This window comes from Typopeltis vanoorti, chromosome 13 (genome assembly GCF_054136105.1).
Source record: "Typopeltis vanoorti isolate ZY-2024b chromosome 13, IOZ_Tvanoo_1.0, whole genome shotgun sequence".
Taxonomy (NCBI): Eukaryota; Metazoa; Arthropoda; class Arachnida; order Uropygi; family Thelyphonidae; genus Typopeltis; species Typopeltis vanoorti.
The window spans coordinates 60,918,543-60,946,511 of record NC_143561.1 but is presented as its reverse complement, the minus strand read 5'-3'; the positions used below and the strand labels follow the sequence as shown (position 1 = coordinate 60,946,511).

At 35.7% G+C, this 27,969-nt stretch overlaps 1 protein-coding gene across 3 annotated transcripts in view; it reads right to left on the bottom strand.

Moving 5' to 3' along the window:
• The window catches only part of LOC150100211 (uncharacterized), a 218,361-nt gene that overhangs the window by 122,152 nt on the left and 68,240 nt on the right, over positions 1-27,969 (bottom strand). For all 3 annotated transcript variants that reach the window (XM_090402440.1, XM_090402441.1, XM_090402442.1), the window contains exon 3: positions 21,174-21,275. In XM_090402440.1, the coding sequence (XP_090258566.1) occupies positions 21,174-21,275 (102 nt within the window). The remainder of the gene's footprint in view (positions 1-21,173; positions 21,276-27,969) is intronic.

Genomic DNA, 27,969 nt, shown 5'->3' with positions numbered 1-27,969 from the left:
CTTTCCCCATTCAATCATATTCTGTTTTACTGCTTGTTTGAATTTTAACCACGCATCCCAGTTCCAAATAGCATCATTCCAATTTGAACAGAGGATCTGGAATTTGGTTGAAAAGATCGACAGAAAATTTGGTGGAAGTCTCCATGGTCCAGAACTGATCCCTACTTGTTCCATGCAGCAGAATTTAATAGAACTGGATTATGATCTGACATGTTCATGTGAAGATGTTTTATCTGAGTTATCCTATTTATAAAAGAAGAAGAGATACCATGAATCAAGGTACCAACACCTTGATTCGTGTACATGTAAGCCTGGAGATTAGGATTACGAATCCTCCATATGTCTACTAGTTTACTAGTTGAGCATTGTCAAAACATGTTTTTAACTGTGCATATCCCACTTTTCCACTCCTGCGGTGCCCTCCTTTTTGTCTAATGTGGAATTTTCAATACAATTCCAGTCTCCAGCTGCTATAATGTAGTGGGCACTATAAATATGGCTCCAATTCTTGGAAGAATTTTCGTCTAACTGTTCCACTGGATGTAGCATAAACATTTATAAACTTCATTGCACATCCACAATATTTCATTCTATTGTCAAGATTCTCATTTCTGCATCTCTTTGGATATTAGGATTGCAAATCCTCCATATGTCTATTAGTTTACTAGTTAAGCATTGTCAAAACATGTTTTTAAGCGCCTCCGTAGCACAATTGGAAGAACAACGGTACGTTGCACCCTTCGATTAGAAAAGGCCTAAGTTCAATTCTCGTCATGACGGGAGGAATCTTTTATATGGACTTTTTCAACGGAAGGTGAGTTAGCCGATCTCATACAGAGGTAGCAGGGTTTTTTCTCCTGGAAACTCTGGTTTTTCATCCTGCATACAGACAAATCGGCCCTTCAGAACACACGCAATTTACAGACAAAAAATACTAGTGGTGGTGGTGGTTGAGGGCAGTAGATGGCTTTGATGTAGGTGATTGGAAGTAGAGGTTCTGTGTAGTAGTAGAGGAGACGGAGAGTTGTACAGTAGGTGTCCTCCCACAATGAGTCTTCGGACTCCTTGGAGGTGTCACTAATAATAATAATAATTACAGAATGACCCAAGAAGAGGGGGGGACAGCAATAAGAACTCCTACTCCAGTCCTGTTATATCTTCCAAAACTCCAATAGGAAAGAAGTGGATATTTCTCTGTTAAAGTTTTTATATCTTGATATACTGGAATAAGGGGAATTGCATTAGTTTGGATTTCTGATTTCATGAAAGGAAGAAAAATGAAAGTAAAAGTTAATGGAATTTATTCCAACATGCATTGAACTTGGGCTGGAGTCCCACAAGGTTCTGTCTTAAGTCCACTCCTATTTCTCATTTATATGAACAATATCCATCCTCACATAATAAATGACACAAAAATAGCATGCTATGCAGACGATATAGCAATCTGGCATGCAAACAGTAATCCTCAACAATCTGAAAAAGTCCTAAATAATTCAACAAAAGGCCTTAGAAAGATGGGCAAAGGAACTTAAATTACAGATAAACCCAGAAAAAACAAAACTGAGCATATTCTTCACTGATAGAAAAAATGGACACAATTTCAACCCCAAATCAAAATATATAATACCAAAATAGAAAAACCAGTCTCCAAAATACTTGGGCATAACCCTAGATACTGAACTGAGATTTACAACTCATATTACAAATATATCTAATAAAGCTCTTAAAAAGCTTAATATTATCAAAAGGCTTTGTGGAACAAAGTGGAGTGCAAAACCAAAGACACTCAAAACTACATATACTGCACTCATATGACCCATTATGGAATATGTCTCACCAATTTGGGCTCCAGCTTCTACTAGCTCAAAAGTAAAACTTGACAGAGTACAATCAAGAGCAGTAAAAATTATTATAGGTGCAGTCTCATCCACAAATAATTTAAAAGCTCAACAAGAGTGTGGACTTCATATATTACAAGACAGAAGAAAACTCTCGCAGTTAAATTCACTAACAGAATCAGGAGCAAAAAACAGGATCACATCTCACTCAGGACTTTCGATGCCTGGACAAGAAAATCTAGACTAAAGAGATCATCCACTTTACAATAGGTTCATGAAATTAGAAACCAGATCGACTTAGAACACCTGTCGATTGAAATAAGCAAAGAGCCATTCCTTTCCACTATTCTACCAAAAAACACAATGATAAACTTAAATCTCCTAGAACCTTGTTCAAAAAAGGATTTTCAGGAAGAAAATAAAAGAAAAGGACTTGACACTATACATCACTTAAATAATTTAAACCATGTCATTGCCTACACTGATGGATCATCTGATGAAGCATCAACCAAGGAGGTTCAGGGGTTTTTCTAACTCTACCTGGTGGTGAGGAAATGCAAATCAAAACCACAGCTGACAAAATAACTTCAAACTTCACTTGTGAATTAACAGCCATACAAACAACTCTCAAGTTCTATCTCTCTAATCCATAATAAAAATTACAGAAGGAGTAACCATCTACAGCGACTCTAAATCTGCACTTGAAGCATTAAAAAATGGAAAAACAAAACTTACACAGAAAATTCATTAACTAACAACAATAAATTTGAAAAATAAGAACTGTATGCTGCAATGGATACCAGCCCATGTAAATATTGAAGGCAATGAAAGAGCAGACAGTCTAGCCAAAGAAACAAGACATTCATCTCAAAAATTACACTCACTATCACTAACTGATGCTAACTCTGTCAACAAAATAAGATTGGTAAAACAAACACTCAAGAAGAAGAATGAAATCAGTGAAATTCATGAAAATAGAGAAATAACCACAATCATCACCAGACTAAGGACAGAACATTTTAGAGGCATGAAAATTCAGCTAGACGGTAGTAGCTATGAAGCATGCAAGATCTGTCCAGGAGTTGAACTAGCACCTGCCCATATCTAATTCTTGTCCAGCAATTGCTGCTGCTGGCTACAGAAAATTGACAATAACCCTAGAGAAAAGCTCTACTCCATCAAAGTTCAACAGATTGCCAAAGCAGTTCTACAGTTCCAATGTCATATCGAGAAGCTCTTCAATGGACTCAACAACAACATCTGCAAACAAAAAACCTGATGTTATGGCATAACATAAGTTTCCACATAATTTCTTGTTTAATTTGCCTGTGAAATCCTTGTACATTCAATGAGGCAATGCAGAAAGGAGATGCTATGATTAGTGAAGTGTCACTGATAAGTCTTTTACTTCTAGATTTTGGATGAACCTGATGGGGTCTTCAATCTGTGAAGGAGCAATTGTGTAGCCTGCTTTCCAGTTTTTTACAGTTGCTTTCCATTATTTCAGTTATTTCATGCCTATCATTCTTGATTTGGAAGCTAGATATTTCCTTTTCACATTGATGATTTTCATGTAAATGATAACCATACTGAGAAAACTTTGAATCAGTAAACTTTATTATTTTTTCTTTAATCGTATCTCTTGCTTTCCCTTTATTAGCATGAGATGGTTCTTCATAGTCCATAAACTCTTCTAAGCCTGAAGAGTCATTTGCTGATCCACGACTTTCTCCATCTTTACATATTTTATTACTTCTTTTCCATTTAGATGTAGTTCCTTTTTTTAGCACATCTTTTAATTTTTTTTGTTTATCCTCAATTTTTTTTTTATTAATTCATCTTTTCTTTTTGATGATCTTGTCTGCATATTAAGTTCTTTCAGTTGTCTTACTTGCTTTTCTGTTTCTTCTCCAGTTTCTCCTTGTAGAAAAGTTTCATGTGTTTGCATTTCATCTTGTACTGTTCAGTTGTTATATTAGGTTCATTATTGGTAATTTCAACTGATGTTGTTCCACCTGTTTTTGACTGGGAAAGTGGCTCTGCAGTTCTGAAAGTTTGGAACTAATTTCTAGCTGATTTGGTCATGCACTTTTTGTGATTTTACCAAGTGTAGTTTCTTTGTAAGAGCTGTCTTTACTAGAAGGAATTGGAAGATCAAGAACTCTTCTTTATGCCTCTCTGATATATACAGTGATCAGCTCTACCAGTGTTCCCACTCTTTCAGCAAAAGTTCTGAAAGGACAGGTGTTAATGCAATGTTCAGAACTTTTGCATTTCTGACAGGATTTGAGACACTGATTAGCAATATGTTTGCCTTCTTTCCAGTCCTTAGGAATCTTCTCCGCTGCAAGTCTTTCATTAAATAACCAGGTCAAGGGCATGGCTAACTCTTTTGCATGTTCTTTAAAAATACATGGTGATATGTTATCCATTCCCACAGCCTCATTAACATCTAACTCAAGCAGCACTTGATACACTTCTGATTCTTTCATCTTTAATTCTCATAATCCTTACCTCCCTTCTGCATGTTGCACAGCATCATTCACACCACTATGATATACACTAATGAAGTGTTTATTAAATAATTCCACTATATCATTTGCTATGATTACTCGGTTACCATAACTATCCACCAGTGTCAACCTGCCATAATTATTTTTCCTCTTGCTTGCCACATAGCAGAAAAATTCTCTTGGATTAGCTTTGACCAGACTGGCCAATCTCTTCTCATATTCTACTTTTTCTCTTTTAAGCATGCTTGTCACTTTTCTGGCCGGCAGTTATTCTTCATGCCTCTGTTCACTGCAAACTGTCTTGTACTTTCTGATTTCATTGTTCATCCATCTCACTCCTACTCTATTTATTTGCTTGATTCTTGGTATGCAGTTACGTATTGCTTGTGTTGCAATACTGCCTTATCATTTCCCATGCACTGTCAACATCTTTTTTAACACTTTGTGTAACACCATGGTTTTGTTCCACTGATTCCTGTGTTGTGTAGATAATGTGTAGCTTGCTAAACCGGATTGGTTCAGTTCTTTAAGTGAAATGTAATCCTGATGTTCTTCAAGAGGAATCTGCAGAATGACCAATCTGTCCATAATAATTATGACTGGTGTCTTAACCTGTCTCAAGAAGAAACTACCAGAATTTGTATTCCATGTGTTAAAGGACTTTCAGAAAAAAATAACAGGACCACTTTGTGATTGACTTACAAGTCTCTCTCTCTGTCCAATTCACAAACTTAATATCTTCCATATCTGTCCTAAAGACAAATATCCCCCCCCCCATCATTATTATCCTGGAATTTTCAGAATTCCCCGCTCTTATGGCTTATGTTATTATGGACAGACTGGTCATTCTGTGCAACAAATTTGCCTTGAAGAACATTAGAAATACATTTCACTTAAAGAACCCAACAAATCCAATTTAGCAAGCCACACATTATCTACAAAACATAGGATTCAGTGGAACAAAACCAAAGTGTTACATAAAAGTTACTTTCTACTGGAAAGACTGTACAAAGAAAGCTGTGAAGCACACATTCACAGTCCAAAACTGAACAAAAGAACTGCCTAAATCTTTCTCAATTTTGAGAAGTTATACTGACTAATACTCGCTATTCATTCCTCAATTTGTAATTAATTTATTATTTATATTTAAAAATAATTTCTTAACTATGTTATTTTATTGTAATTTATTTTAGATATCTATTAATGCAAATGGAGCTATTCTCCTGCAGCCAATAGTGCACATAATACATGCATTTTCAATTGAATTATTTTCTTTTTTGTGTTTCCTATAATTGTATTGACAATGGATATGAAACTTGGACAAAAATTTTACAAATAACGACATTTAAATTGACATAAGTGATTCCATTATTAATATGTTATGATGGGATAGGAAATGTTCACAAAAGTGTTTGATATCACAGGATGGCAGGAAAATGACCCAAAGAAGGATTGAGACATATGGAAGTACATCAGATGACTAAAATATAAGACCTAATGATACTGCAGTCTTAACAAATAACAGACTAATTTAGAAGTACACTCCTGATTGGAATTAGTAATAATAAAACCTAATCATGTAGTACTATCATAGTATCAGGAATATGATGATGATGATGATGATGATATTGTACAGTATAAAGAATGCAAGAGGGGAAATAATTTGAAATTCTAAATCCTAATTTTTCTCTCCATACTGCAAAGAAAGCTGTTAACCTTTTTTGGTTTCATGTCCATCAATAATTGAATAAAATAGTGATCAATATTGAAGACATTATTCATGCTTTTCCCAAAAATAATTAGAATGCTGCTTACTAAAAACTACAGTGTAAAATTCTAATTATTAAAAATATATATTTTTCACTTTGAAAACCAAAATGGTTTAAGTCAAGAAATTTGTTAATGATCTCAAGCAAGGCATTCTCCCCCACACACAAATATAGACCTGCACAGTGGACAAAACCATCACCTATATTCTCTAGAAGAACATGTTGTCTTTATAGCAGAACCTTTCTAATTTCTTTTTTTCATAGATTACTTCTCTAATCTCCTACAACAACAAATACAACAACCACCATGGAATTCTTCGTTTTCCATTTATACACCCCAAACCATGGGAACAGGATTCTAAGCATGGGTGTATTTGTGATTTTTTATAGAGTTAGTAGCTGAATGTGTGAAAAGTAGAGGTTGATGCTAACAATGTGATGAGTTTATGTCAGGAAACACTAGAGGAAAATATCAGTAAAAGAAGAGATCTGCTCCCATCTGATGATTTGTGTATTATTAAAGGTAAAGGATAGTGATCTGAGATCATTTTTATGAGAGAGAAGGGAAAAAGCATTTGGCAACATTGAAAGTGGTTAGGTTATCCTCATCCCATTGAAGAATGGAATGAATGATTGGGATGTATCTGTGCTGTAGAGATTGCCAAATGAGTAAAAGGAAGAGAAGGTACCATCATTACCAAAACTGTGAATAGAATGAACTGGTCAGTGAGAAGCCATTTATAAAGAAAGAAAGTGGGCAATAGAACAGTTCCCTGAGGTACTTCTACATTGGTAGAGAAGCTCAAAGAGAAAAGCCATCCACCATGACATGCATTGAATGCAGTGGAAGCGTGTACATAGCACTGCGACACTGCAGCACCCCTAAGAAAAAAACAAAAAAATTAAATTTCGTTTGTGTTTATAAATATTAACAATCCTTACAATATAAAGGCAATATAACATGTTAAAAGTTACAACTTATGTTTTGACATTGATTAAATAGTTAATAATTGGAATTGTTCCATTAATGCTTAAGATTACGAAACAAATGCACTGCGATCTACTGCAGTGTCGGAATTATCACATTCGGTCAGCTCCAGCTAGACTCGCTGATATTCCTTTGCACTTGTCACTTCACGTGACAAGTGAATTCAACACTGCTCATTGAGCAGTGTGGCTACAGATAAACTGGTTATTTCTGTGAGATACGAAACTTTTATTATTGTGTGTATTCGTGGTGAGGGCGAAATATTATTGGTAAATCTTATTTCATTCTGTTAAAATAACATATAATTATTTATTTATTATAGATAAAAGGCTGAATTATGATGAGTGTCACTGTTGAAAATATGAAAAGAATTATATTTTCTCAATTGTCATTACACAAAAAAAAGGCCGGAATGTCGAAACCGACACTGCTCAACGAGCAGTGTTGCTATAGATAAATTGTATGCTTGTGTGCGTTATTTCTGTACACAGTGTGTGTTTGTGATAAGGGTGAAATATTTTTAATAAAGCAATTTTTTAATATGTAAATTTACTTATTAATAAATTGGTTATTAATTAGGAAAAAATGAATTTTTTTGTTTTGTCTATGCAGCACCCTGACTTAAAATTTTCACTGACCACCACCGATTGAATGATCAGAGAAAAAACTAACTACCATTAGACGGTGAAAGGCAAACCATATGATGACGATTTGCTGAGCAGGCATCAATGTCAAACACAATCAAATGTTCTAGAAATGTCAAGAGTAACAGCACATGTTTCTACAAACCTCTCCAAAGCACATGCTTACTGATGGGTGAAGTAGGATGAGAGATCTGCTGTATGTCTAGAGCAGCAGAATCCACAAAGGTAGTGAAAGTTGGATGTTAATGCCCTTCTCCATTTTTCTGGAGAGGACTGAGATGAGAGCAATGGATCAGTATTTTGATGGCAAACTTTTAGCTTTCTTTTTTTTTTTTTTTTTTTTTTGGAATAGGCTATATCTAGTCTATTCTAGAAAAAGGGAGATAAAAGTTTTCCATCAAAATAAATGGATGATAAAAGAATGTAAAGACAATAGGATAAGTGTTAGTTCTGGAACTCAAATTTTGAATACTGTTGGGAAAATACCATCAAGAATAATATAAGATTCTTCTGTCTTTTCTTTTTGCTGAAAGGCTACAAGCAACATGGTTGCTCTCCTAGCATGGTAGGGGATAATATGTCTTGTCATCGATGCAAGAATTGGAGAAGAATGATGCCATGAGGTCAGCTTAAAGTGCTGAATATTGGTGTAATCTGGATGAGAAAAAGGTGGAAGCACACAGGTGAGCAGAAATTTTATCCAATGAACTTTGCAAAAGACCAGAAAGATGCACAACTGACATTTGAACAGGAAGTGGGCTTTCTGCTGCTGGCACTTTTCAAAGACAGATTTGGATTTGCAGGGGTCTATTACATTTGTTATGTACTTCAGGTCAGGCAGAGTAAGAAAATGGAGTTCTTATTGTAAGCTATCTGTGCTATGCTCATTTTTTTTTTCTTGAACTGACTTAGTACAATTGATGTTTATGGCTTGGAAAGTAAATAGGAATTTTGGATGGTGTGTGAAATGAAGGCTTTCAATGCCAGCAAAAATAATTTCTGTAACTCCCAGATAGTTCTGTTCCAGAATTCAGATGATATACCAACCTATTAAAGTACTGATTTATTGAGGGTTTGGTTACTTGGTTTAATATAAGAGGGTGGTCTGAAAGGTTCTCGACCTAACAATGAAAAAACAAATTTGTAATTTCAAAATTATTTTTATTTTTCAACATAATCGCCCTTAAAACTAATACATTTATTCCAGCGATGCTCCAGCATCATTATCCCATCCCTGTAATGTTTCTCAGTAAGATCTGCAAAATACCCCTCTACAGCTGCAATCACCTCTTGATTCGAAGAAAAACTCTGACCAGCGAGGAAGAGTTTTAGTTTTGGGAAGAGATGGAAGTCAAAAGGAGCCAAATCTGGGGAATAGGGTAGATGGTCCAACAATTCATAGTGCAGATCCCTTAATTTTCCTATTGTTACCAAAACTTCTTTGTGGGCAAGTGCATTGTCCTGAAGAAAGATGATTTTTTTCTTCTGCAAACCGGGGGTCTTTTCTCACGAATTTTTTCCGTCTATTCTGGTTAAAAGATCGGAATAATATTCCCATGTTATTGTTTTACCCTTTTCAAGATAATTAATAAACAAAATGCCTTTAGCATCCCAAAATACCGATGTCGTGACCTTTCCAGCTGATGGAACTGACTTTGTTTTCTTTGGCACTGAACAACCGGCTTCTGTCCACTGTTTTGACTGCTGTTTGGATTCTGGTGTGTAATAGTGAATCCAAGTCTCATCCATAGCAATAAATCGACACACAAAATCAGTTGTATTCTTGTTAAAACGCTCCAAGCACTGTTCAGAGATTTTCATGCAAGTGTGTTTTTGATCTGCTGTGAGCCAGCACGGCACCCATCTTGCACAAAGCTTTTTCATTTGCAATTCTTCATACAAAATATATCCTACATGTTCTTTTGAAATGCCTATAGTCTCATCAATTTCATGCACTTTTATTTGCTGGTCATCCAATACCATATCGCACCCTCAATCAATGATTTCTGGTGGTGTTACACTTTTTGGACATCCTTCATGTGGATCATCTTCAAGGTTGGTATGGCCATGTTTAAACTCAGCAGCCCATTTCTTAATTGTTGTAATAGATTTAACGGTATTGATATGAACACTGATGGATAAGAAAATAACTATTTATTAACTTAAAAGCTAATATTTCGCTGGTATTATATCCAACATCTTCAGAGCACGCAACACAATGTTTGTTACAAATGCAAGACAATCACAACCCGGTGTAACAGTAGGGCCAGTATAAGTAATTGAAGCGTGCAACACAAGACTAAAGTCCTAATAGGGCGCCATCTAGGTTATAAAAAAAAAAAGTAGTTCAAAGTTTTGAAATAGTAGTCCAAATAACAGTCTTAGAAAGTTTGAAAAATTTGAAAACGCCTATCCACCCATTTCTTAATTGTTGAAAACGAAGGAAAAGAGTGCCCATAAACTTTTATGAACTTCGAACAATGGCCTTAAACTTTTACAAAGAATTTTATAATTGCACGATACTCAATTTTATCCATTTCAATGGATAAAGACAATACTTTTGCTTCAGACAGCTGTATAAAACAAACTGCTTGATAGAATGACTTGCAATTTCACATGGATGCTTATGACAGATGTGCCAACTTAGAAAAAAAAATCTTGCCGATAGTGTTGCCATCTATGGTTGAGGCCGAGAACTTTTGAGACCACCCTCCTTATTGAAGGTTATATATGTAGACTTTGCCGGGTCATGAAATTTAACTAAAGTTTATGAGGCAAAACACTGGAATAAGTTCATAACAGTTATTTTAATTGATAACATGATGCTTCATCCTAATTGGACAGGATTTCTTCAGGTGTAAATATACATATTAGTAAAGTAGCAGACAGACAAAACAGTAAGGACTAACAAAGGTGGCAATTGTTATGCAGTTATAAAAGAGACTGATGTTATTTTAAAAATATTTCTAATTGCTCAGAATGTTGTGCATGTTTAATGCATTCATGTGAACATGTTTGATTAATGAAAGATTGAATGTACTCAGATGAGTTAATATTTTGGTTAATATTTAGATGTTTAGGATCTAATGCCATTTCCAAAGACTCCCAGATTTTTCTCTCCATTGTATCATTGCAATGGTGTAATAGTTCGGATTTAAAATTTGATGCCTCATTCACGAAGCATCTTGTGGGTCAGCTGAGGAGAGAGCACATACGATGACAAAGCAGAGACTTCACTTCTGTGGTATTCCATATCTCAAACATGTTCTTCAATATATTCTAACAGATAAGCTTAGGTGTTGATGGTTATTCATGGCTTATTTTTCATGGTATTAACACCACACATTTAAATCAAAGAGATGTTTTATTAACTGCTTATATTTTGCTGATTTTCAACTCAGCATCATCAGATGACAACACACTTTTACAAGCGACAGTGAGTGAGTGAAACAATGCAATTGCCCTGGACAAAAGATCTAATGTCCTATTTTGTCCTATTTTTGGCACCCTCTAATGAAAAAAAAAAAAAAAAAAAAAACACCTATGCAGGAGTTTCTCTTAAGATAACAGTCTCGCAAAATTTTGGCAAATTAATGCAACCACATTTGTTAAGGTTGGGAGAATTCTTCAAAGCCATTGCTGACTCAAAAAATAATCTTTCAGATCTGTAATGACTCCTAAATAGCACATTCGTTTTCCTCCATCGTAGGAAATTACTTGCCATAGTAATAGTAGTGAATGTATTTTTCATGATCTTCCAGGCAGATGTTAACTGATCTTCCTGTTTGCCCATAATAGGTCAAGTCACAGTCACAAGGAACTTCATAAACTCCTGGGTGTGCTAAAGGATGAAGTTTATCCTTAGGCAAGCAGATCAGAGTTGCCAGCTTGACATAAGGTTTGAAAGTGGTGCAAAGGCCATGTTTCATCAATACTTTAGCTATCTTTTCTGATGTACCTCTGATATAGGGAATAGAAATGGTCATGTTGTATTCTTGTGTATTAGGAGAGGGCAGAGTAATGGGCCTATGTAGTATTTTATCTATTTTGTAGGAATTATAGCCATTGGCTATGAACGTATGGTGCAGATATTGGAGTTCTGTGGTCAGAGCTGTATCGTTAAAACAAATGGCTCTGGTCCTGTCTGTAAGTATTTTTAAAATGCCATACTGTTGGACTGGATGATGATGTGATTGTTTATGTAAGTATCTTCCTGTGTGTGTGTGTGTGTAGGCTTTCTGTAAATGGAAAAAGATAGTGATCCATCTGGAAGGCGGGTGGCTAATGTGTCAAGAAATGGTAAACAGTTATTTGATTCTTTTTCTACTGTGAAGTGGATTTTGGGGGGGTGTTGGCTGTTTAGGTAGGTGACAAACGCATCCAAAGTGTCTTGTCTGTGGGGCCAGATGACAAACACATCATCTACATAGCGTAACCACACTTGTGGCTTGTATGTAACTGTGGTAAGTACTTTGTTTTCAAAGTGTTCCATATAAGTTTAAATAATTCAAAAATATCAGGGGGAAATTTAGACTTGATTAAATCAAGAGTGTCTATAAGTGGTACATTGGTAAATAAAGAGGTGACATTAAAACTAACCATTATGTCTGAATTTTTTAGGATAAGATTTTTAACCAATGTTTTGAAATGGACTGAATTTTTTACAAAAGTAGAGGAGTTGCCAGTAAATAGGGGGGGGCAAGCGACTTGGCTAAATGCCGGGCCAGTTTATATGTTGGACTATCTACTGCTATCGACTATGGGGTGTAGGGGGATATTAGCTTCGTGGATTTTTCGTAATCCATAAATACGGGGTGGTTTAACATGAATTGGCTTTATTTTCCTGATGATTTCTTTGGGCCATGATGTCACTTTTTTCAGTAAATTTTCTCAGCTTTTTTCAGCTAATTAGGAGTCATTACAGATCTGAAAGATGATTTTTTGAGTCAGCAATGGCTTTGAAGAATTCTCCCTATTTACAAATATGGTTGCATTAATTTGCAAAAAATTAGGGAGACTGTTATCCTAAGAGAAACTCCTGCATAGCTGTTTTTTTTTTTTTCCCGTTAGAAGGTGCTAAAAATAGGACTTTAGATCTTTTGTCCAAGGCAATTGTATTGTTTCACTCACTCACTGTCGCATTGTTTCACTCACTCTGATGATGCTGAGTTGAAAATCAGTGAAATATAAGTAGTTAATAAAACATCTCTTTGATTTAATTGTGTGGTGTCTTCAATACAATACATTGTTCAATTGATTTTTCTGTCTGTCCATAGTAAGATGACTGACAATTGCACCATAGCTGATAAACACCCAGATACTGAAGTGGTGTAAAGTGGATCGGAGTAGCGATTTTATCTTGATAAAGCAGATAAATACTACTTTGATTTTATATTCCTTAAGTATTTTTGCTACTTTTATGGAAATAGAGCTAACATATGAGAGAATGATGAATCTGTTTTCTTCTTCATTAGAAATTTCTCTGGTCACAGTAGTCTGGAGATGATGTGGTCATTATAGCCATTTTGAGAGAGTCTTTTTTAAATGTTGAAGTTCTCTGGCTAGTTCATCCTTGTCTGTGATGAGTCAGTGGGCTCTTGCTCCTAGTGTGGAAATAATACCCAATTTTTTAGGTCTATAATGATGGGATGAGGCATGTAGATATCTGTCAGTATTTGTAGGCTTTTGAAATATAGAGACTTTTAATTTACCTGATTCCTTAGTTATTAGAAGGTCTAGAAATGGGAGTGAACCATTAGATTCTAATTCATAGGTGAATTTTTGTTAGTGTGTTGATAATTCAGGTACTCATTAAAAGGCAGAAACAAAGGTAGTTCCATGGTTCCAGATTAAGAATATATCACCAATGCATCTTTTCCATAATTTTGGTTTATGATGGTATTCGTCTAGGGCCTTGTTTCTGAATGTTTCCATATAAATATTTGCTAAAATGAAAGAGAACTGACTATGACTAGATCGAGTTCTGTTTGTATCTTGTATTTTTATATTTGAAGTATCCAGATGAAATACAGTGTTTGAGGAGTGCCATAACCTTGTTAGAGAATTTATCTTGTAGCAGTGCAAGTAGTGCAAGCAGTGCAGTCAACTATGCCATGGGATCCTTAGGGATCTCATGCCAGTTACAAGCCTGGATAAAGGTTGGTCAGATGAGTGTCAATATTCTGACCGTGAAGAAAAAACATGATTGTTATCTGATGTCTACATGATCAACAGTTAAAACATGCAGGCTCAGATGTCGCCCGGATGAACAAGGTCCGTGATACCAATCAAGTGATCGAGGTTGGATTGAAAAGTGGAATACTGAAAGGAAGTGAATACTGAAGCTGACAGTACAGACACTCTGGATGTCAGGAAAACTAGAATTACTTCGCGAGGAAATGAAGAGATATCGGTGTGATATACTACGACTGGCGGAGATGTGATGGACATCGTCAAGAGAGATAAATGGATGCAAAGTCATATGATCAGGGCATGACATTTCAAGCATGAAGCAGGAGTTAGTTTCCTTCTTAACAAAAAAGCTAGAAAGGCACTGTTAATCTATAAACCAGCCAATGAATGAATCATAATAGCAAAATTTCAAGCAAAACCATTTATTATATCAATAGTCCAGATATATGCACCCACATCTAACAGCACAGATGAGGATATTAACTTATTTTACAAAGATCTGACAGAGACAATAGAAACAATATCAAAGCAAGATGTACTAATTATTGAAGGAAAATGGAATGCCAAAGTTGGAATAGAAAGTGATGGTTAGGAAAGCTTCATGGGAAAATATGGTTTGGGAAAAAGAAATGAATGAGGTGAAAAAATGTTAGAATTTGTTGTGGACCATGAGATGATGATCTGTAACACAAGATTCCAACAAAAGGAGTGTCAAAAATGGACAATGGATGTAGCAATCAAATGATGGGAAAACCAAGAACATGACTGATATGATTACGATTAAAAGAAGATGAATAACATCAGTACAGCAGTGTCAAACTTTTCAGGAGCAGATACAGATTCAGATCATAGTTTAGTGATTGCAAACATCCAATTGAAATTAAAAAGAAAATATAAAACCCATCAGAAGAAACGAAGAGATACAGCAAGAATAAGTGAAGCAGAAATAGGAGGAAGATACAGAACAGTGTTAGAAGAGAAACTTGAAAGTGTGGACAAAGAAAAAAAAATTCAAATCTAAGAGTGAAAGGAGTAATGAAGGCAATAGAAGACACAGTTGAAGAAACAGTACCAGAAGAAGAGAAGATCAAGAAGAAGTGGATTAGACAAGAAACACGGAAGTCAGTTTCTCCTGTACTAAAGATAAGAAGGAGTACATCAGAACAAACAGAGGAGCAATATAGAAGAAAGTGTAATGAGGTGAAAAAAGAAGTCAGAATGGATAGGATAAAATGGTTAGAAGCCCAATGCAATAATATTGAACATCACTATGAGGAGTACAGAACTAGGGAGGTGTACAAAATGATCAGAACCATTAACAAAAGGCAGCAACCAAAACAGATCACAATTAAAGATGAAAAAGGCAAAGTATTGATGAATAAAGATAAAATTGTAAAGTGATGGACAAGATACTGTAGTGAGTTAGGTGAAGAAAAACTAGATGCAGATGGAGTTGGGGAAACTGATTGAAGAATTGAAGCATATATCATTACCAGACAATAAGTATGACATGGGCATTTTAAGAGGAGAGGTAGAAAAAGCAATAGGACGGTTAAAACCCAACAAAAGTCCAGGTAATGATAACATCACTGAAGAAATTATTAAATATGGTGGCAAAAGCATGATTACAGAAATGCACTAACTATGTAATATGGTATGGAAGGAAGGGAAAATGCCAGATGAATGGGTGATATCAATATTAGTGACATTATATAAGAAAGGAAATAAGCTAGAATGTAAAAATTATAGAACAATTGCTTTGACAAGTAACCTTGGTAAGGTGGTGATGATGAAGATACTGACAGAAAGATTGAAAACACAATTGGAAGCATACTTTGCAGATGAGTAAGCAGGATTTAGGAAAGATAGAAATACAATTCAACAGATTTTGACAATGCAGTTAATAGTAGATAAAGCCAGGAGAAAAAACAAAAACATATATACTTGCTTTGTTGATTTTCAGAAGGCATTTGACAGTATCAACCAGAAAGTGCCATTAGCAATGCTGGAATCCTATGGAATTGACAGAAAATAATAGCTATATTAAAAGTGTTTATAATCAGCAAGCATTTTCATTGCACATTTAGAAAAGGCAATGGATAAAATGAAAGAAGATGCAAAAGGAACATCAGTACGTGAATTAACAATCTGAGATTTGCAGATGACATTATTATTATTGAAAAAGATAAAAGAGAACTACAAAAACATTGAAGCTGTTAAATGAGGAAGGGAAGAGATTTGGACTTGTTATGAACTTTGAAGAAACAAAGACAATGGTATTTGGTGAGAAGAACATGAAACAAAAGATACAAGTGGATGGAATTGATATAGAAAATGTAGAACAATTCATATATTTGGGAAGTAAAAATGATATATGATTGCAAAGGGAAGAACAAATCTGAAGGCCATGGATAACATCCACTCTCTGTATGGCCTACCTCTTCTGTTTACACCGTCAATAATACCAAACATGAATGTCTTTATCTTCTGGTCCTCATTCAGCCTGCAAATAAAACTAAGAATACTAGAAACATGCATCTTTAATGGTGTATTGTATGGATCTGAAACGTGGGTAATAAATAAAAAATCAAGAAAAAGAATTTTGGTGTTTGAAAGAACTTGTTATAGGAAGATTCTAAGAATAGGATGGGTACAGAAAATCACAAATGGAGAGCTCTATTAGAAGATACAACCAAAGGAGGATTTAATGCAGAAGATTATACAATTGGACACATTTGCAGAATGAATGAGGACCAGAAGATAAAGACATTCATGTTTGGTATTATGGTTGGTGTAAACAGAAGAGGTAGACTATACAGAGAATGGATAAACAACATAAAGGACTTATGGAATGGGTTTACAGAAACTGTGACACTGTGCACTGGACAAAAAAAAAGAAAGGTGGAAGAAGATAGTGAAGGAGGCATCGGACACCAACATGCAGTGAGCCCATGGTTTCGTGATGATGAGTGCAAATAGATCATCAGTAGGAACATTGGTAAACAAATTAGCTACATGAAAGTTGCTAAAATGTCATGTCCATCAAGGATAATATTGCTGATGCTTGAGACAAAATGCTCGGAGTTTTTAACAAAGGATGATAATTGTCCTATAAGGCCCTTTAATAGTTTAGCTAGATGTTTAGCAAGAAGGTATGTCGGAGAATCTATTCCTTCTACTATTGAATGTAGAGGTGTAAGAAGCTGTCTAACTTTATAGTCATAATCATCTGGGTCAAGGATAACCATAGCATTTCCTATGTCTGCAGGCAGGATCACTCTGTCAGAATTGTTTCTAAGGTTACTGAGAGCAGCTTGTTCTGAAGGTGAAAGATTATCAATATGAAGTTTCACTGCATCTATGGCAAGTGCTGATTTGAGCTGAGCCAGTGATGCCTCTTGTGGAGATAAGATAGATGCAGCTAGTTCAACTTTTTCTAACAAAATTTCTTTAGGTAGTACTTTGGGGGGGGGGGCAGACTGTAAAGTTAAGACCCTTGCTGAGAACAACTTGTTTTGCTGTAGACAAGACATGCTTAGATTTATTAACAGCTATTTTTAGAACAAAACATTGATATGAGGTTTTATCTTCAGTATTTTGTCTGACATTAAGATATCAAATTTTTTAATCACTTTAGTTTTATTATAATTTCTTTATGCTTGTCTGTTGAGACTGGAAGTTACATTTTGACAGAAATTACTTTGAAGTATATTAAAATGTAAAATTTACTTTGAAGTATATTAAATACTTATATATATAAGTGTGAAAAGAAATGTGTGTTGAGCTTTTTTGTTGAGCTGCATGTTTCTTTATTTCCTCTCTCTCAATATCCCCACCAAGCTGTCAAAAATGATCTTGTTCAAATCGATTTTTTGTAAGTATTTTTCAAGCAAGGAGATAAGTTTAGGAACTCTTTGAAAGAAGGCACAGGTTCCATTAGAAGTTCCATTTGTTTCATTAGAAGTCAAGTTATAGTGTGTTTTGACAAACGGTTGGAAAATGAGTTTCAAACAGAGAGCTGCAATTGAGTTTTTGTGTTAAACTTGGTAAACGTTTTACCGAAATGCATCAAATGCTTCAGAAAGCATACGATGATGAATTCTTATCCCGTAATCAAATTTACAAGTGATTTAAGTGATTTCAAAGTGGTTGTGTTATGCTTGAGGACAACGAAAAGCCGCGCCATCCAAAAACTGGACTGAGTGAAGTTAACACCCAAAAAGTGCATGATTTCAACAAAGAAAACCCGAAATCGTCCGTGAGATTGATTGAAGATGAATTGGTGATTCCAAAATCAACTGTACACAATATATTAACCGAGAGTTTGGGCCTTCGTAAACTGAATTCGCGATTTGTTCCCCCAAGTTGACCAACGACCAAAAAATGTATCGAATTGAATACTGCAAGAACTGCATTAAAACAAAAGGCTCATAAGGACTCAAACTTCCTTGAAATGATCGTTACTGGTGACAAAACATGGTGTTTTGAGTATGAGCCTGAAACAAAACACCAGAGTGCTGAGTAGAGACCATCAGAAGAGGGACCATCCGAAAAAAAGTCACTTGGAGAAATCAAAAGTAAAGACAATGCTGATTTGTTTCTACGATTCCAAGGGCATTATCCACAAAGAATTCCTACACCATTCCGCCTGGCCAAACAGTCAATGGTGAGTTTTATCTCGAAGTTTTGAAGTGATTGATAGCGAGAATTCGTCGCGTACGGCATGAATATCGTGATGCAGGCAGCTGGTCACTTTTGCATGATAATGCACAATCTCATCGTTCAAATATTGTGAGACAGTTTTTGAGCATAAACCAAGTTTGTGTGTTGGATCACTCGCCATATTCACCTGATTTAGCATCCTGTGACTTCTTTCTCTTCCTCCGACTTCATTTGAAAATTAAAGGAAAGCGATACGACACCATTGAAAATGTTCAAGCGGCAGTAACCACGACAGTATCCCAAACTAATATAAAAACTCATTTAACGAATTAATTGACTGTGCTAAACGCTGTATCGAAGCTTATTGATTGAAATAAATGATTTGAATAATTATAATTGGCCTGTGTTTTATTTTCTATCAAAAGTTCATTTTCTTTTTGGACAGAGGGTGTACGTTCCCTTTTCTTTGATACACCTGCATGTCTATTGATCTTCCAAGTCAAAACCACATGGTCACTCTCTCTCCAACTGGTAGGAGAGATGTCATCTCATTTATTATCACCTCTTCTGATGCTATGACCAAATCCAAAACTCTCAAACTTCTTGTTCCCTATATTACATATTTCCTAAGACATTTGTCCCTCAAGAATTCTAGAAATTCCATCCCCTCATTTCTACATGTATTATCCTCTTGTAACCATGCTGATTACTGCTGTAGTTAAAATCTCCAATAACAATCATTCTTCTTGCACTTGCCAAGTCAAATGCCTAAACATCTGCTCCCCACCCTCTGTGCTCCTTGGTTTGTAGCAACACCCCACTAAAAATCCTGTCTTGGCCACTTGTACCTCAAACCATATGCTTTCAAAACCATTAGCATCACTGCCTTCCAAAGCATCCACTCTTAGAGGACATAAGTCATCACTAATAACATGCTGTACCCTGTTACTTCAATTCCTGTTATTATATCATCCTCCATCAACCATGTCTCAGAGATTCCAATAATATTTGGCCAGGCTGATGCTATCAGTGCCACCAATTCATCTCCTTTATTTCAGATGCTCCTAGCATTAGTATAAAGGCATAAAAATGTCACTGCTTCTATACCTATCATTATCCCCTCTCGACCCCACCGGACTCAGTGTTACCTGATCATCCCCATTCCCACAAGAGGCCACCATCTGCTACCATCCAGACTAGGAATTCTAGTTTCCCTGCATTGACACTCTGATTCATTCAGAAAACAGCAATCTCTCCTGATGCCTTTGTCCTTCCTCATTCAAATGCAAGTGATCTCTTGCATACAGCTCTTTTCTGTCCTCAAATGCCATCCAAGCATCCACATATTTAAATCCTCTCTTCTGACACATTCTGGCTATTATGCTATTCAGTATTACTGCTCTTTTGCTCAGCTCGTCACTATCATACCTGGGCAACACACACAATCTTTCCTCTCTGCATTTTCTTTTGCACGACCTCAAGCAAGAATCTCAGATCTCTCACCACCCGATTTACATTATCCCAAGTCATTTGTGCCCACCATCACAATCATTTCATCCATCCTTTCACCCCTCTTAATTGCCATAGCCACACTTTCTATCATTCCTCCAGGCAAACACTCCTCTGGCATCCTATCTTGCACACCATGGATCATCGAGTCTCCATACATCACATCTCTTACCACTCTGTTCCTTGATTGATCACCTACATCCCTCTCTCCTCTAACCTTTTCTCTCTGTGTTCTCCTACTTAACTGCTGTCCTGCATCACTCTATTCCTGGTTCCAGGACTCCCTTCGCATTCTTCTCATTTCCTCTCTGCCTGTTTCCATTCTCCCCTCTTCTATCATTCCCATAACTCTCTCTTCTACTGTTTCTATTCTCTCTCTCTCTTCTTCTATCATTCCCATACTGCTCTATCTATCATTCCCTCTCTCTTCTACTGCTCCTATTCTCTCCTCTTCTAGCATTGCCATACCTCTCTCATTCCCTTTCTCCTATTGTTCCTATTCTCTCCTCTTCTATCATTCCCAAAACTCTCTCTCACTCCTACTCTGATTCGCCTTCCATTCTCCTAATCTCATCTTTCATACTTCTCATCTTGTTCACAAGAATCTATGATCTCTCTTTATTTAAAAAAAAGAGAACAAAATCTAAATAAATGAAAACCGAGAATGTGTGTGTGACAGCAAGAGAGAGAGAACTTTTTTTTATCACATTTCATGATATATTTTCATGTTTACTTTTTTTTGTGGGGGGGGGGGGGGGTTGTAGAGAATACTATCACGATACTGCTAGAGAGAACTAGTAGTACCATCATTTATTTTTTTTATCAATATTTCATAACATATGATTTCAAAGGGGGGGTATATGTACAGGATAGCATGATGGCAATTAAATTTGCACTGTTACTAGCTTCCTATAAACAAATTTCATTATTATAGAAACAATATTTGTCTAATTTTTATGACAGTTAAAATCACATCTTATATTCTTTTAAATAATTTTATTCTTATATTAAAAATTGGATTTAATATGATATAAATATATTTAAAAATAAAATCTTACCTTGACAAATGAATGTATCATAATATGACAACAAATTTGCTCTTTGAAGGACACGATATAACTGCAGCTCTGATTCATTATTTGGTTGCGATGTCATTGCAACTGCAATGGAAATCCATGGTCATTAATAATGAAAAAAGAATACTTGTAGAAACAACAAACCATCCATTATAGTATCTTGTACATTCATTCAAGCGCACACACACACACACAATCAAAGAACCATGTAACTCCATCTTACAACAAACCTTATTATAGTGGGTGAGAATTTTCTTCCTTGTGCCTCCATCTTACAATAAACCTTATTATAATAGGTGAGAATCTTGTGCAAGTCAAGTCATGACCAAACATCTACATCAACTGAAATGACTTTACTTCGTTATAACAGCTTTTGAGACAGTTTCCAATTCTGGGATTTCATCAACACTATTGGACAGAAACTCATAGAGAGAGAGAGAGATTGTGAATTAATTCAGTACAGGAAACTAATGTTTAGTGTGTTAAAAAAAAATAATTTTTCTCAGAAATAAATGCTTGCTGTTTAGTATAGTAATGATTATTGTAAAAGTAAAACATTAAATTTAAACAGTTTTGTAGTTTAACTTTACTTTGGTACACAATAGAAATTGGGTAATTCATTGAGTTCATAACCCCATTTACACTCAAATGGACTAATGTTTTGTAGAAAAAAGGATGAAATAATAGCAGTACATCATATAAGTTGTTGTTTGGTATGGTGTTCTGGTAAAAAAAAAATATATATATACATATATTAACTTATATCCCCAAGGATTATTAAGTCTCTTTATTCCTCATCTGATATGAGAATTGAAATTAAAAATTACAGCAGTGAGCCGTTCCATGGGGGGGGGTAAGACAGGGATGCATCTTGTCCCCTCTTCTCTTTAAATGTTTTCTGGAATATGTCATAGATGAAACTCTTCATGAATATGACACTGGAATAGTAGTTGGTGGACTAAGAATAAATAACTTACGTTTTGCAGATGATATCAGTCTTCTGGCAGAAAGTGAAGAAGAAATACAAGAGATAACCAGCCACGTTTTCGGAACATTAAAAAAATATGGATTATACATAAACCTACAAAAAACAAAAACAATGATAACCTCAAAATCAGACATTGAATTCTTAAATATACAAATTGGCAATAAACAAATTGAGAATGTAAACAAGTTCACTTATCTAGGAAGCATGTTGAGTCAAGATGGTCGTTCAAAAACTGACATTAAATACCGAATTGCTAAGGCAACCTTGGCCCTACAGAAGTTAAAACCATTGTGGGGAGATAATAGAATAGCAATCACAACCAGACTAAGACTAATTGACACCTTGGTGAATTCTATCATCTTGTATGGTTGTGAGGACTGGACTTTATTGAGGGAAGATGAGAGGAGACGCCTGTCTTTTGAAATAAAAACTTACAGAAGACTTTTGAGAATTCCCTATACCGCTCACGAAACCAACAAAAATGTCAGAAAAATGATTGATTCAATAGATGGGAGAAGAAGAGAAAATGTTCTGAAAGTCATCAGAAGAAGATAGATGAAATGGTTCGGACAAGTGGAGAGGGCTAATGGCATTCCAAAGCAAACACTAGAAGGAATCGTTCCAGAACCAAGGGTTAGGGGCCTGACCTTGATTAAAATGGACTGATAACATCAAAAAATGGACAAATTCCTCCCTTTCTCAACTGACATCAAGAACAAGAGGCTAACAAAGAATATCATCTACCAGCCATGAATGACTCAATGGCCATTTAGGACTACGGGAGAGAAGAAGAGATCCCCAAAGAGTTCTGCACAGGCAAAAAATCAAAAAGGTCAATTTGCAGTTGAATTTCTTTTTAAAAATACTCTAATGGAGGGTTCTCAGCAAAGTCACTGCTCTAATAATGGAAATGTTGTCCTGAATATAATTCCATATGCAGTCTAGTCTAGTCTGCTTAATCTGAAACTTGAAATAAGTGCCTGTAAGTTGTGCAAGTTGAAATTATTATTTCTGACTCCTTTCCTTTAGTGTTACACGGTGATCAGCATTCATTTTATTATTATTATTATTATTATTATTATTATTACATAACACCTCCAGGGAGTCCAAAGACTCATCAAGGGAGGGTACCTACTCTACAGCTCTCCGTCTCCACCACTCCACCAGCCGCAACTAGCTTCATCATCTACACCAACGCCATCTACTGCCGACCACCACCACCAGTATTTTCACAAACAAACATCCATGTCCACCGTGGGATTCGAACCCGCAGCATTTTGGGTGGAGAGCGGATATGTAACCACTCGGCCAACCAGGCTGGCATTTTAGACAAATTATGGACTCTACAACCGTGTTATAAATAACTATATTTCAATTCCCAATGTTTCAAACTTCATATTAAGGTCATCATCTGGAGTATATACACATATACAAAGACAAGCTACATTACATTTCACACAGTAAGGTACAGATACGATGATTTGATCAATGATTATTCTACTCTTCTAACTTCAAAAAGAAGGCACAGGCATGGGCTCACCATTATCTCCCCCCCCCCCCATTGCTAACTTTTACATGGAACATTTTGAGCAACGGCTCTAAATTCCTCTCCTTTAAAACCCAAAGTCTGGCTTAGATATGTTGATGATGTTTTCGCTATCTGGCCCCATGGCCACCAGACATTAGACACTTTCCTCAGCCACCTAAACAAACGCATACAATTCACAATTGAGATTGAAACTCAGAACACACTTCCGTTTCTAGATACACTTATCACACGTCTTCCATCGGGCAGTCTTTCCTTCACTGTTTACTGGAAAACGACACATACTGGCCAATATATACATGTAAACTCCTACCACCACTCAATACAAAAACTAGGTGTCATTAACACACTAAAAAACAGAGCTTTGAAGATTTGTTCCAATGAACAAGCACTTGAAGATGAATTAAAAGTTATCAGCAATACCTTCATAAAAAATGGTTACAGCCAAAATACTACCCACAAAATTTTGTACAAGACCCCACTTAAAAACAAACTGGACTACAATAAAACTGTAACCATTCCATACATTAAAGGGATATCAGACAAAATAAACAGAATACTATAGAAATAAATACAACCTTAAAGCCACCTTTAAACCTCCTGCAAAATTAAAAAACTTACTCAACTCATCCAAGGATCCACTTCCTCCACTGGCCCACCCTAGAGTATAAGAGTATACCATATTCACTGCACCAGTAATTTGCCCTATATAGGAGAAACACGACGCACGATTCCCATCAGACAAAAAGAACATAAACAGCACATTAAATTTAATAACTATGGTGAAGCCAGCCTGTCTGATCATGCCCTGAACACTTGACATAAAATTGACTGGAAAAGCACCTCTTGTTTACACCACACCAAAATATGGTATGAAGGTAAATTTAAGGAGGTCTGCGAGATTATTATCAACCACCCTAATCTTAAGAATAATGATGACCTAAAAATCCCAAGAATATGGAAGGCACATATTCGACCCACTTAACCTTTCTCTAAGAGTCAAGTATAAATAGGACAATAGATAATCCAGGATCTTAAATCTAATTTAATATTTTTTGTTTCATGTGTGAACTACAGAAAATGTAGCATACATATAAATAATTAAAATCATACATTTAAAGAAATAGCCATTAAAAAGAATAGGGATTAAGAGAATACATTAAGAGATAAAAATGCCACTTGCAAAAACATAAAATGTCAGATTTCACTCACGTCAGTTCTTACTATAACAAAACGATCTATATGAAAGAAAGTTTCTTTGTTTTTTATCTTAAATAGAATATAGTTTTGATGTAGTTATTTTATTTCCTTATTTATTTTAATTTAATTTAATTATTTTATTTTTTCCACTAGAGTCATGCCAGTAGAATAACCGTTGATCAAATCATTATATATGTAGCTTACTGTGTGAAATGTAATGTAGCTAGTCTTTGTGTGTGTGTGTGTGTGTGTATACTCCAGGTGATGACCTTAATATGAAGTTCGAAACGTCAGGAAAATAAAATAGTTATTTATAACACAGTTGTAGAGTACATAATTTGTCTGAACTGAATTATTTCTGACTCTTTTTCTTCTTAAGTACTAAATGAAGATGACTTACTGAATTAATCCATGGCATATAGCTTTCTGCATGCCAGCTGATGAAGGGATTAAACTGATCATCCTACGATTAAACTTCTCATGAAAGTTGAATGAGGTGTCAAGTAAGGAAGTGGAGGATTTTTTTGAAGAATTAGAGATGGTAGCTGACACAATGAAAAAGTTGATCCTCGTTGGAGATCTAAACAGCAGAGTAGCAAATGATTACCAGACATAAGAATGTTTTTGGAAAATTTGGAGAAAAGAGCAAAGCTAATGATGATTGTAAAGCACCTGCTAGATTTCACCATAATAAATTTAGTTTAATCCTTTATCCAAGTGTAAGAAACAAAGTTTGCACCTGAAAATATCTTCAGGACTGAGGTAAGGTGGTGCAACACCAGCAACTCCGAGCAAAGGTGGACCAAGCTCTCATCACTCCTTGTCTCGGTATCTCCCATAATGCAAAGCACATCTCCTTGCGGACATGTATACTGCTATGCATTAAGGGAAGGGCCACTACCCAGACCGGTTTCGACCTTTATTGAGATTTCGTCAGTGGGAGGCAGACCCAAACGTGGAGATACTAAGGCAGAAGCAATAGGAGAGGTCATATCTACCTATAGGAGTTGCCAACAAGTGTACCACCTTATTATTGAATTACTCTGGATTTAGAGAAAGATGTTGGAAGTTTATTTTTCAACTGGTTAGACTATAATAAATTTAGTTTAATCCTTTATCCAAGTGTAAGCAAACAAAGTTTGTGCTTTAAAATATCTTCAGGAGTGAGGTAAGGTGGTGCATCACCAGGCAACTCCGAGCAAAGGTGGACCAAGCTCTCATCACTCCTTGTCTCAGTATCTCCCATAATGCAAAGCACATCTCCTTGCAGGCATGTATACTGCTATGCATTAAGGGAAATATGAATGAAATAAAGGTCGAACCAGTCTGGGTAGTGGTCCTTCCCTTAATGCATAGCAGTATACATGTCTGCAAGGAGATGTGTACTGGTGTACATTATGGGAGATACTGAGACAAGGAGTGATGAGAGCTTGGTCCACCTTTGCTCGGAGTCGCACCATCTTACCTCAGTCCTGAAGATATTTTCAGGCGCAAACTTTGTTTGCCTACACTTGAATAAAGAATTAAACTAAATTTATTATAGTCTAACCAAGTGTAAAATAAACTTCCAATATTAACCCCATGTTCCAACATAAAAATGTGCACAAATTCACATGGAGAGAAGACACAGGGAATAAGAAAAGTTTCATTGACTATGTTATTGTCGACAGTGATGTAAACAGAGGATTTGAAATAGGAAGCGATCAGCATTTAGTGTGGAGCAGGATAAAATTGATTAACTTCATATTGAAAAGAAATGTGTATAAGAAAGTTTTGAAATGAATCAAAGTTGAACAGTTATCATATGTGAACTAGACTCAAATATACAAACATTATTAAAGAAAAACTGAAAGAGTTTGAAAACAAGAACCAAACCTTGGAGGATTCAGTGCAAAACCCTAAAGAAAACTTGGATTGATTCAGCCAGAGAGGCATAAGGTAATCTGCAAGGATAGAAAAATCAGACCTCCATGGTGGACTCAGGCAGTTAAAGAGGCAATCAAGGAAAAGAAGAAAGAATATTGAAAATTCCTGACAAGTATGGCAGCTTGTGCTCTTAGGGAATACAGAGAAAAATGCAAGAAAGCAAAGCACTGTGTAAAACTAACTAAACAAGTCATGGGAAGACTGTGGTAAGAACATAGAAAATAATATCAAGAAGGTGGTAAAATATTCTGAAGGCTATTGAAAAAGGTCAGAAATGTAGGAAATAGTATGGTAAAAGGAGTTATCATGTTAGAGGTGCATAAAGATACTTTTGAGGTATGGAGTAATTACTTTGAAAAATTACTAAGTGAAACAAACAGTGACAGCATGGTGGTAGAAAACAATAAATTAAAGATGCCAAAAATTATATTCTTGGTTTCATCCTTTATTTTTTTTCCAAGTGTAAGAAGTAATTTCATGACTGGGCTACTTGTATATAGAGGCTAATGACTTCATATCAATTGCCTTAGTGTCCCAAAATACAATGCACACACATCCTTACAGGCATGTTGCTATGCATTATGGAAAGGACCACTACCCAGACCATTTTCGACCTTTATTGAGGTCTCACTTCTGGTTGAAGCATAACGTATAACATTACTGGCTGGTTGGGTGAAGCAAACATGCTTTTCATATTCCCCTTTATCTGTAGAAGAAAATTTAAGGATGAAGTATTATTGAGCTTTAAGCACGCCATGTGGGGGCAGTTGGATTAGCTGTGTTCAGCTGGAAGTAGGATTGATTTAGGTCTTTTGTATTTACAGTACATTGCTTCATTGTAGTTGGCAGCTTGCTTCACCAGCGAGTTTGAATAGGTGCTTGTCTTGGTGAAGAACGTTTCTTCTAGATCACAGAAGTGAAGAGATGTAAGGAATGCTAACTTCCCAATGGATCTGAGAGTTTCTAATAAACCATGGTGCATCCAGAATCATCAGCAAGCACTTCTTCTGAATTCTTTGCGGTTTTGAAATGTTTGTTTCTGAGGTACGGATCCATGCTGGAGAAGCATAAATGATAACCGGATGTATTACTATGGATATCTTCGAACCTATAAGTTT